At 43.0% G+C, this 12559-nt stretch overlaps 1 protein-coding gene across 1 annotated transcript in view; it reads right to left on the bottom strand.

Moving 5' to 3' along the window:
- The window catches only part of b4galnt4a (beta-1,4-N-acetyl-galactosaminyl transferase 4a), a 445473-nt gene that overhangs the window by 41137 nt on the left and 391777 nt on the right, over positions 1-12559 (bottom strand). Inside the window, exon 9 of the mRNA XM_024380395.2 lies at positions 6930-6996. Coding sequence (XP_024236163.2) covers positions 6930-6996 — 67 coding nt within the window. The remainder of the gene's footprint in view (positions 1-6929; positions 6997-12559) is intronic.

Raw genomic sequence — 12559 nt, 5'->3', positions numbered from 1 at the left:
AGACCCTCTCTCATTGAAGCCACGGAAGTTCAAGGCCAACCGTTCCAAATTAATCTTTGTGTAAATATTTTTTTTAAACTTGATGTTGTAGTCGCTTATACTGTAGATATGTCAGTCCGTCAGTCAGTTGGCTAGCTACCGCAGAGACTTCTATTACTATTGCAGTAACGTTAAATGGCTCTGGCAAGTGTTAGCCAGCTAGCTAGTTGGCTGGCTAGAAGGATGAAGTAAGAAGCGAGCGATAAACGGAGCTTGACCTCAGCAGGAGCAAAATATAAGCTACTCAATTCTAATCATAACGTTGCTTTACAGAGAGTACTAGTGAAACAGAGTGACGAGGGTGAGGCAGGCTGCAATGCATGCAGAAGAGACACAGAGAGAGGAAGCAAGCAGGGAGAGAGGTTATTACATTGGCTCCCAAACTTGGAATCGGGGCCCCATCTGGGATCCCCTGAGAAAATCTGTGTTAATCTTAGCAAACAAATTAAGAACTTTACAAAAGAAGAAGATATGTTTCAATATGAACATCTCTCCGTGACCTACCTAGTAGGTCTACATTAAAATGCAATCAAACTGCAAACAATACAGTTCTAAAAATGTAATACTCTTTTGTTTATATTCAGTGGTTGTTTGTCTTATCCCGATTTCCCATTACATCACTGGGTATTGTCATTATAGCAACCTTGGATCTCGACCAGGTGTTGGGTTGACGAGAAGAGAAGAGACGAGAAGAGGCAAGGAAAGGAGATGCAAGATGAGGAAAGGAAAGGAGAGATGGACGAGAGGAGAAGAAAAGAGGTGAGACGAGTGGGTATAATTACACCAATCAATGGTGTGCAGGAAGGAGTGAGTGCCAGTGATTTATAGAGTGTCAGTAGCAAGGCCTGAGATGAGGAATGCTTTATAATTAACAGGGCAGCCGAAGTCGTCTTTTTAATCCCAAATGGGATTGTGGGTAAAGCAGAGTGGTACTGTATGAAGCATTTTCCCGGTGGAGAAAGTAAGAGAAGATGTGTGTGTGTGTGTGTGTGTGTGACAGAGAGAGAGACCCAAGGAAGAGTAGCTGTTGGTAAAGGATTAGCTTTATTAAATAAATGAATCAATGCAAAAAGCTGGCAGGTGTCCCCCCACCTCCTACTTGGTTCACCTGCTCTTGGCACCATGTGCTGAAGGGCAGGTTCAAAGAGTGTGTGTGTGTGTGTGTTTGGAGGATTTTGGACTGAGGAATAGAGCTGGATGAGAAAGGATTGGCAAGAGAGTTCACATTGAGTTGAGGATCAGTTTCAGAGCCAGAGAGTTACTTCAGTGTGTGTTTGTGCTGCATACTGTAACAGCTGGGCCCTTCCTGAGCCAAGAAGAAGCAGTGAGGTATAAGTGGAAAAGATCTGTAGGGCACTTCATTAAGTTTGCACCAACGACACGCGCACACGCACTCCTCCCTTATCACTTATTTGATGGAGCGGTCAGAATGGAGAGGGTTAACAGGATGCCAGCCTCTGACATCATGGTTGCCAAGTGAACTGTTGCTAGTGTCACGTTCATTTAAAGATGGATTGGAACAAGGTGCAGCGTGGTAGGCGTACATTTGTCTTTATTTTAAATGACACCGAAAAAACAACCAAACACAAAAACGAATGTAAAGCTACATGCAGTGCAGAAAGCAACTACACACAAACAAGATCCCAACAAACTAAAGGTGGAAAAAAGGCTGCCTAAGTATGATCCCAAATCAGAGACAACGATAGACAGCTGCCTCTGATTGGGAACCATATCCGGCCAACAAAGGAATATAAAAACTAGAATGCCCACACAAATCACACCCCGACCTAATCAAATAGAGAAATAAAAAGGCTCTCTAAGGTCAGGTCATGACAGCTAGGCAACAATCTGCATCTGAGACCCAGTAATACGGAACTTGTTAAAACCTCTTTGGGCTGCAATCCCGTTAACGGGATGATAGGACAACAGCCAGTGAAAGTGCATGGCGCCAAATTCAAAACAGAAATCTCATAATTAAAATTCCTCAAACATACATGTATCTTATACCATTTTAAAGGTAGTCTTGTTGTTAATCCCACCACAGTGTCTGATTTCAAATATGCTTTTCAGCGAAAGCACCACAAATGATTATGTTAGGTCACCACCAAACCACAATAAAAACAGGCATTTTCCCAGCCAAAGAGAGGAGTCACAAAAAGCACAAATAGAGATAAAATTAATCACTAACCTTTGATGTTCTTCATCAGATGACACTCATAGGACTTCATGTTACACAATACATGTATGTTTTGTTTGATAAAGTTCATATTTATGTCAAAAAATCTGAGTTTACATTGGCGCGTTACATTCACTAGTTCCATAAACATCCAGTGATTTTGCATAGCCACATCGATTCAACAGAAATACTTAAATGTAGATGATAATACACATGGAATTATAGATATACCTGTCCTTAATGCAACCGCTGTGTCAGATTTTTTATTTTTTATTACGGAAAAGGCAAACCTGAGACGGCGCTCATAACAATCAAGTCAAATTAGCCGCCATGTTGTAGTCAACATAAACCATAAATTACATGCTAAATGTTCCCTTACCTTTGATGATCTTCATCAGAATGCACTCCCAGGAATCCCAGGTCCACAATAAATACTTGATTTGTTCGATAGTGTCCGTTATTTATCTCCAATTAGCTACTTTGGTACACCTATCCAAACGCTGGTGATGCTCGACCATTTTTTCTGACAAAATCTTCAAAAAGTTATATTACAGGTCAAAGAAACATTTCAAACTAAGTACAGAATCAATCACTAGGATGTTTTTACCATAAATCTTCAATAAAGTTCCAACCGGAGAACTTTTGTCTTGAGGAGGAACGGAACGCAAGTGGATATCATGTGGAATGCACGTGGCCAGGAAATGGCTGACTGCCAGACACATGGCTAATTCTGCTCTTATTCAGTCCCACAATACAGTAGAAGCCTCATTCAAATTTCTATAGACGGTTGACATATATTGGAAGCTCTAGGAAGTGAAACTTCATTCATATCGCAATGGGATTTCAATAGGGAATGGTTAGAAAATATACCAACCTCAGATTTCTCACTTCCTGTTTGGATTTCTTCTCAGGTTCTTGCTTGCCATATGAGTTCTGCTGTACTCACAGACATCCTTCAAACAGTTTCAGAAACTTCAGAGTGTTTTCTATCAAATACTAATAATATGCATATATTAGCAACTGAGACTGAGGAGCAGGCCATTTACTCTGGGCACCTTTCATCCAAGCTACTCAATAGTGCCCCTGCAGCCATAAGAAGTTAATTATCGTTAATGATCATGAGGTCATAGATTCATCAACCTTCCATTACAACACTAGAATAAAGTGTTTTGAGATGGGGTGTTGTTAAATGTGTTAAAATTAAAGTATTCATAGAGCTATTGGAAATCTTTGGACATCCATTGTGACACTCCATGATCTAAGGGGGCCAAGGGACTGTAACATACTCTGTTTCAGGGGAATCATGGCTCTCTCCAGATATACTGTCCCCATCCATACAGCCAGCAGGGTTCTCTGTACATCATGGTGACAGGAAGAAAAAACTCTGGGAAAAAGAAAGGCAGGTATATGTTTCATGATGTGATTGTGGTAACATACAGGAACTCGGGTCCAATTGTTCTCCCCATATGGAATAACTCACTATCAAATGCCGACAGCATTACCTCCAAAGATAATGCTCTTCATTCATCGCCACGGCCGTGTATACTTGACTTTTTCCACATTTTTCTTTATTTCAGCCTTATTCTAAAATTGATTGAAATGTTTTTTTCCTCATTAATCTACACACAATATCCCATAATTAAAAAGCAAAAGCAGGTTTTTAGAAATGTTATATATATATATATATATAGTAAATGTCACATTTACGTAAGTATTCAGCCCCTTTTACATTGAGTGTTCTTGGGTATGACGCTTCCATCTCGGCATACCTGTATTTGGGGAGTTCCTCACATTCTTCCCTGCAGATCCTCGTAAGGTCTGCCAGGTTGGATGGGGGGCGTTGCTGCACAGTAAAATTCAGGTCTCTCCAGAGATGTTAGATCGTGTTCAAGTTGGGGCTCTGGCTGCAACATTCAAAGACTTGTTCCGAAGCCACTCCGGTCTTGTCTTGGGTCGTTGTCCTGTTGGAAGGAGAGCCTTACCCCACCCAGTCTGAGCGCTCTGTAGCAGGTTTTCATTAAGTATCTCATTGACTGCTCCATTCATCTTTTCCTTGATCTTGACTAGTCTCTCAGTTCCTGCCACTGAAAAACATCCCTACAGCATAATGCTGCTCCATGCTTCACCGTAGGAATGATGCCAGGTTTCCTCCAGACGTGAAGCTTGGCATTCAGGCCAAAGAGTTCAATCTTGGTTTCATCAGACCAGAGAATCTTATTTCTCATGGTGTGACAGTCTTTTGGCAAACTCTAAGTGGGCTGTCATGTGCCTTTCACTCAGGAGTGGCTTCCGTCTGGCCACTCCACCATAAAGCCTTGATTGGCGGAACGCTGCAGAGATGATTGTCCTTCTGGAATGTTCTCCCATCTCTACAGAGGAACTCTGGAGCTCTGTCTGAGTGACCATCAAGTTCTTGGTCACCTCCCTGACCAAGGCCCTTCACCCCCGATTGCTCGGTTTGGCCAGACGGCCAGATCTAGGAAGATTTTTGGTTCTTCCAAACTTCTTCCATTTAGGAATGATAGAGGCCACTGTGTTCTTGGGGACCAGACATTTTTTGGTACCCTTCCCCAGATCTGTGCCTCGACACAATCCTGTCTCAGAGCTCTACAGACAATTGTGCCATAGAGCACACTGCATTGCAGTCTGGCGTCACTACAGGCATCACTATCTTTGGCCTGAATGATAAGCATCATATCTGGTGGAAACCTGGCACCATTCCTACAGTGAAGCATGGTGGTGGCAGCATAATGCTGTGGGTATGTTTTTCAGCGGCAGGGACTGGGAGACTAGTCAGGATCGAGGCAAAGATGAACAGAGCAAAGTACAGAGAGATCCTTGATGAAAACCTGCTCCAGAGTGCTCAGGACCTCAGACTGGAGTGAAGATTCACCTTCCAACAGGACATCTACCCCAAGCACACAGCCAAGACAACGCAGAGTTGTGGCTTCGGGACAAGTCTCTGAATGTCCTTGAGTGGCCCAGCCGGCGCTTGGACTTGAACCCGATCTAACATCTCGGGAGAGACCTGAAAATAGCTTTGCAGGTGTGCCAAGCTTGTAGCGTCATACTTCAGATGACTCGAGGCTGTAATCGCTGCAAATGGTGTTTCAACAACCTACTGACTAAAGGGTCTGAATACTTATGTAAATGTTTTTTTCGTTTTTTTATTTTAATACATTTGCTTCAATTTCTACAAACCAGATTTTGCTTTGTCATTATGGGCTATTGTGTGTACATTGATGAGGGAAAAATTACTTTAAATCCATTTAAGAATAAGGCTGTAATGTAACAAAATGTGGAAAATGTTAAGGGGTCTGAATACTTTCCAAATGCACTGTATATTTATTTTCCGCACTCTGACATTGCTCGTCCTAATATTTTTATATTTCTTAATTCCTTTCTTTATATTTTTGTGGGATTTGTGTGTATAGTTTTGTATAGTTAGTAGTACTGCACTGTTGGAGCTAGGAACGTAAGTGATAATATCTGCAAAACATGTGTACGCAACCAATACAATTTGGTTTGATTTGAAGAGGAATATGTAAGACATTGGAAAAATGTCATGGAATGGAAAGTAGCTAGGTTTCTGTCTAAGTTAGTCAAACTTAACCATGGGTGAAAAACTGTAGTTGTGTGTGTCCATGATAGAGAATATTTTGGAAAATTGTGATGCAAAAGATTCCATGAATCTATGACTGCGTCCCAAATTTCACCCTATTCCCCATATCGTGCACAAATTTTGTCCAGGGCCAATAGGGCTCTGGTCAATAGTAGTGCTCTATATAGGGAAGAGGGTGCCTTTTGGGACGCAGGCCATGTTTCGATTATTGAATGTTTACGAGAGATTTAAGTCCATTCCTCCAGTATGTCCCAAAATTACAGCAGTGTATAAATGAAAGGATGGTGGAAAGAAAAGAAAGATAAAGAAATGGAAATTGAGAGTGAACTCATTGAATAGATCATGGCTTAGATTCTTGCCATCTCTCTGTCCCTCCATCACATCACCATAGAGATTATACGTAATGTTGTCAAGCAATTCTCCTGTGTTTATGTCTATGGTGGTCACCCTGGTCTCTATGGTAAGAAAGGGGTCAGTGTTGTGTTTCCCTGTGTCCAAAATGTGTTCTTACATTTTTGATTTACTTGAACTTGATCCTCATATGTTTATGAAAGGCAGGGTGAATGACAACAATATGGCAGCCATTTGGGGGTAGCCCAGACTGCGATTCAAAAACCCGGAACCAGTGACTGTCATTCCATCACCTGAGCCATTATGCCAGAGCTCCAATCCTCTTGCAAGGTTGGGTTAAGGTTGTTACAAAATGATGGACACAACCATGAAACACAATACTTCCTGATATAGTATTTCTAGTCCATTGGTCCAGAGCGAAGGGACTGCACTTTGTTCCTTAGGTCTGCCTTCCTGTCTGCTGTGGAACAACAGGGCAGTGCAGCCTGGAATAGCATCTGTGCTCCAATCTACCTCTATCACCCTAATCAACCCCAGGGAACAGTGTGTGTGTGTGTGTGTGTGTGTGTGTGTGTGTGTGTGTGTGTGTGTGTGTGTGTGTGTGTGTGTGTGTGTGTACCAAAACTACAATGAAAGCAGCAAGACTCGTTCTTTCGCCATTGGGTAGATATGTGCCTAAGGGGAGCTTCTAGCCAGAGCATTACGGCCAGAGCCAACCAAAAAACAACAAACACAGCTTACCTGTGTAGAGGGAAATGTAGGCAGAATCGATGACCTCATACTTCAGACCTGGCAGGAATGGACGCCACTGAAAGAGAGGAGAGAGAGAGAGCAGGTGAGACAGACTGCTCGAACGTACAATTTAACTTCATGTGTCATAGGCTGCGTCCAAAATGGCATTGCAAAGGCGCCTGGTCAAAAGTAGTGCACTATATAGGAAATGGGTGCAATTTGGGATGCAGTCATAGTACAAGATTTGCCCTGTTCATTTTCACACTCAGTAGTACTTATGTAAAGATGGATTCAGGGGAGGGGAGGAGAAGAGAAAAAGGAGAAGAGGGGATGAGAGGAGAGGAGAGAAGGGGAGGAAAGTCTGAACCTCTGTCTTATCTCAGAACAGGGGTGAAATGTTGCTGGTTCGAATACCCGAGCCGACTATGTGAAAATCTGTTCAAGGCACTTAACCCTAATTTGCTCAAGGGGTGCCGTACCACTATGGCTGGCACTGTAAAAACAACACCTACCCGGCATATGTGACAATAAAAAATAAACATAAAATTACCCTCTAACTTCAAGCGCCACTATGCCCAGAGGTCTACCATTACCAGAAAGACGGAGAGATGCAGAGGAGAGACGGAGATGGACGCAGAGGAGTCGCAGAGAAACAGAAAGGGTAGAACACCAGACAGAAGTATCGATAGACACAGAAAGATAAAGAGGGCTTAAGAATGTGGGAGCAACAAAAGAGAGAATAAGTACAGCAGTGGGAGAAAGAGGCAGACAGACCAAAATGAGGAGACAAAGTAGAGCAAGCAAGGAGAGTGCTTGGCTGGTCTGTGAATCCTGTGCTTGGGTAATACGCAGAGTGCTTGCAGCAGCACAAACAGAGACTGCGTCCCAAATGGTACCCTATTCCCTATATATTTCTATTTGGTAAAAGGTAAGGCATTATATAGGGAATAAGGAGTCATTTGGGACACAAACAGAGAGAGAGACAGGCTACAATCATTTTAAAGAGATTCTGAATTGACCAAGTCACTACTGGTTACCAGCAGTGTATTCATGGGAGGCAAGTCATTTTCTACATTTATTTAATACATTTGTATAACTTTTATGTCGTCAGGGGAAACCCTTTGAGACCAGGGGCTCATTTTTTAAGCTGCCCTGACCACAGCAATAGAACATTACAAAATCACCAACAAAGATACAAATAAATAAAAAATATATAAACAAATAGTTACAACTTTCAACATTACAACCACAACAATCTAAAAACAGGAACTCTCATTATACCCATCTTATACTACAGTCTTAAACTGCTCTGGCGGCACCAGGGAATCAAGATGCAAGGAGTTTTGCAGACGATTCCAAGAAAACTGAAAGCAGATCTACCTAGATTGGTATGGACGAGTAGAACCTTGAGAGTTAACCATCCCTGTGAATGGTTTTGGTGTCTCATATTTTACATTGTAACAGTGGGTTGGAAGATTTTTCCTACAGAGCTCTGTAAACAAAAAGGGAGTAATGAAGTGATCAACAAGATGTTAGTGAGGACCAGCTGACACAGGGATGAGTATTAAACCTTATTTATTTATCTTTATTTAACTAGGCAAGTCAGTTAAGAACAAATTCTTATTTTCAATGACGGCCTAGGAACAGTGGGTTAACTGCATGTTCAGGGGTAGAACAACAGATTTGTACCTTGTCTGCTCAGGGATTTGAACTTGCAACCTTTTGGTTACTAGTCCAACACTCTAACCACTAGGCTACTCTGCCGCCCCAAATGGTTTTACCATAGTCCAAAACTGGCAGGAGAAGTTGATTGTACAATCTGCTTCCTGCTTTTTAGAAAGAGGCAAGATCTATTTCAATATTAGTAAGTTTTTTAAAGGCCTCTTTAAATATATATATTTTTTTACTTTATCCATCCAAATGCCCAGATATTTATAGGCGGGGATCTGCTGGATGAGAGAAGCATCCAATCAGTATATGTGTAGCCCATCTAAAGAGTTTTAAATCAACAAGGGATTTCTGCAAAGTCAGATTGCAGCTCTAACATAGCTTGGTCAACAGCATATACTGTATAACCATATCATCTGCATACAGATGAAAAATGGCGCCGATAGATAGGGCAGCCGTGCTTCTAGCCCCTAGACAACTTTGCAGTATTTAGCTTTTTTCATTGTTATTTCTTACATTATGAGCCCAGAATTTATTTTGTGTTATTACATACAGCCGGGAAGAACTTTTGGATATCAGAGAGACGGAAACTCACCAAAATTACCAGCATGACGACCAGGAATATGACTTTCCCAAATCGGATTCTTTGTTCGTACCCCTCAGGGCAATTGAACTGATTCCAACGGCTGATCCAAAACACTGCAGGCGGAGAAGAGGTATTTGGAGTGGACTTCTAGTCCGACTCGGGAGGCGCACACACCACCCACCACTTCCGAGTATATTACTCGCTAATGTTCAGTCTCTGGATAATAAAGTTGACTCGCTCAGGGCGAGGATTTCCTTCCAGAGAGACAACAGGGATTGTAACATACTCTGTTTCACAGAAACATGGCTCTCTCGGGATATACTGTCTGAGTCGTATAGCCAGTCGGGTTCTCCGCAGAAAGGAATAAATAACCCTTCCGGGAAGAAGAAGGGCGGGGGTGTATGTTTTATGATTAACTACTCATGGTGTGATTGTGATAACATACAGAAACTCAAGTCCTTTTGTTCACCCGACCTAGAATACCTCACAATCAAATGCCGACCGTATTACCTCCCAAGACAATTCTCTTTGGTTATAGTCACAGCCGTGTATATTCCACCTCAAGCCGATACCACGACGGCCCTCAAAGAACTTCACTGGACTTTATGTAAACTGGAAACCACATATCCTGAGGCCGCATTTATTCTAGCAGGGGATTTTAACAAAGCAAATTTGAGGAAAACGCTACCAAAGTTCTAGTACTCGGGCTGGTACCACAGTCAATGTGGTACTCCAACCACTGGTACTCCAACTTCCGGGATGCGTAAATGGCCATTCCCCGCCCTTCCTTAGGCAAATTTGATCACAATCAATGTTGCTCCCCCCTTCCGACAGACAGAAACTCAAACAGGAAGTACCCGTGCTAAGGACTATTCAATGCTGGTCACACCATTTGGAATCCACGCTTCAATATTGTTTTGATTCCGCAGACTGGGATATGTTCTGGGTAGCCTCCGAGAATAACATCGATGAATACACTGATATGGTGACTGAGTTTATCAGGAAGTGTATAGGAGATGTTGTACCCACTGTAACTATTAAAACTTACCCTAACAAGAAACCGTGGATAGATGGCAGCTTTCGCTCAAAACTGAAAGCGCGAACCACCGCATTTAACCGTTGTAAGGTGACTGGGAATATGGCCGAATACAAAAAGAGTAGTTATTCCCTCTGTAAGGCAATCAAACCATCAAAATGTCAGTATAGAGACAAAGTGGAGTCGCAATTCAATGGCTCAGACACAATAGGTATGTGGCAAGGTCTACAGACAATCACGGACTACAAAGGGAAAACCAGCCACGTCGCGGACACCGACGTCTTATTTCCGGACAAGCCAAACAATTTCTATGCCCACCTTGAGGATAACACAGTGCCACCGACGTGGCCCGGTACCAAGGACTGTGGGCTCTCCTTCTCCGTAGCTGACGTGAGTAAGTAATTTAAGTGTGTTAACTCTTGCGCATGTGCAGACCAGCTGGCTGGAGTGTTTACGGACATATTCAATCTCTGCCTATCCCAGTCTTCTGTCCCCACATGCTTCAAGATGGCCACCATTGTGCCTGTACCCAAGAAAGCTAAGGTAACTGAACTAAATGACTATTGCCACATAGCACTCACTTGTCATCATAAAGTGCTTTGAGAGACTAGTCAAGGATCATATCACCTCTACCTTACTTGACACCCTAAACCCACTTCAATTTGCTTACCGCCCCAATAGATCCACAGACGATGCAATCGCCATCGCACTGCACACTGCCCTTTCCCATCTGGACAAGAGGAATACTTATGTAAGAATGCTGTTCATTGACTATAGATCAGCCTTCAACAAAATAAGCAAGCACCAGTTAGCCTGGAACTATCCTAGTGCTAGGCCCATCTCCCAGCTGGCTGAAGAGGTCCATCAGCCACTCTTTGGGCTACAATAGCTATTTTGAGAATTGGCCTGGACTCCTTTTACTGCCGACACGGCGCCCCGCCGATCCATCACGACTGGTCTACCGACGTAATCCACCCGAGGGGGTTTCAACAGGCTCCTCCGTCACAACGTCCCCTGAAGGCCCATCTGCTAGCTGTCTAGAGCATATCTGCTCAGCTATCTGAGCAGCTTACCGATCTCTGCAGCTGTACACAACTCTAAATAGCCCAACTACCTACCTCATCCCCATATTGTTTTTATTTACTGTTTTGCTCTTTTGCACACCAGTAGTTCTACTTGCACATGCTCATCTGCACATCTATCACTCCAGTGTTTATTTGCAAAATTGTAATTACTTCACTACTATGGCCTATTTATTGCCCTAACTCCTTACTCCATTTGCACACACTTTATATAGATTTTTCTACTGTGTTATTGACTGTACTTTTGTTCATCCCACATGTAACTCTGCATTGTTTGTGTCGCACTGCTTTGCTTTATCTTGGGCAGGATGCAGTTGTAAATGAGAACTTGTTCTCAACCAGCTTACCTGGTTAAAAAAGGTGAAATATATATTTTTTTAAACTGGGGCCCCACAAAGGATGCCTGCTCATCCCCCTCCTGTTCTCCCTGTTCACCCATGGCTGCGTGGCCATGCACACCTCCAACTCAATCATCAAGTTTGCAGATGACACAACAGTAGTAGGCCTTATTACCAACAATGACGAGAAAGCCTACAGGGAGGACGTGAGGGCCCTGGGAGTGTGGTGCCAGGAAAATCACACAACGTCAACAAAACAAAGGAGCTGATCGTGGACTTCAGGAAATAGCAGATGGAGCACCCCCCTATCCACATCGACGGGACCATAGTGGAGGAGGTGGAAAGCTTCAAGTTCCTCGGCGTACACATTACTGGCAAACTAAAATGCTACACCCATACAGACAGCGAGGCTAAGGAGGCTGAAGAAATTTGTCTTGGCGCCGAAAAACTCCCACAAACTTTAACAGATGCACAATTGAGAGCATCCTGTCGGGCTTCATCACCGCCTGGTACGACAACTTCACCGCCCGCAACCTCAGGACTCAACCTCCCTATCACCGGGGGCAAACTACCTGCCCTCCAGGACACCTACAGTAACCAATGTCACAGCAAGGCCAAAAAAATCATTAATGACAACAACCACCCGAGCCACTGCCTGTTCACCCCACTACCATCCAGAAGGTGAGGTCAGTACAGATGCATCAAAGCTGGGACCAAGAGACTCAAAAACAGCTTATATCTCAAGGCCGTCAGACTTTTAAATAGCCATCTAGCACATTAGAGGCTGCTGCCCTGTATACATAGACTTTAAATCACTGGCCACTTTAATAATGGAACACTAGTTGTCTGTCCTCACACTAGTCACTTTAATAATGTTGAAATATTTTGCATTACTCATCTCATATGTATATACTGTATTCTATTCTACT

The sequence above is a fragment of the Oncorhynchus tshawytscha genome, linkage group LG19, assembly GCF_018296145.1.
Source record: "Oncorhynchus tshawytscha isolate Ot180627B linkage group LG19, Otsh_v2.0, whole genome shotgun sequence".
Lineage (NCBI taxonomy): Eukaryota > Metazoa > Chordata > Actinopteri > Salmoniformes > Salmonidae > Oncorhynchus > Oncorhynchus tshawytscha.
The sequence above is the reverse complement of the archived record's forward strand: the minus strand, read 5'-3'. Positions and strand labels throughout refer to the sequence as shown.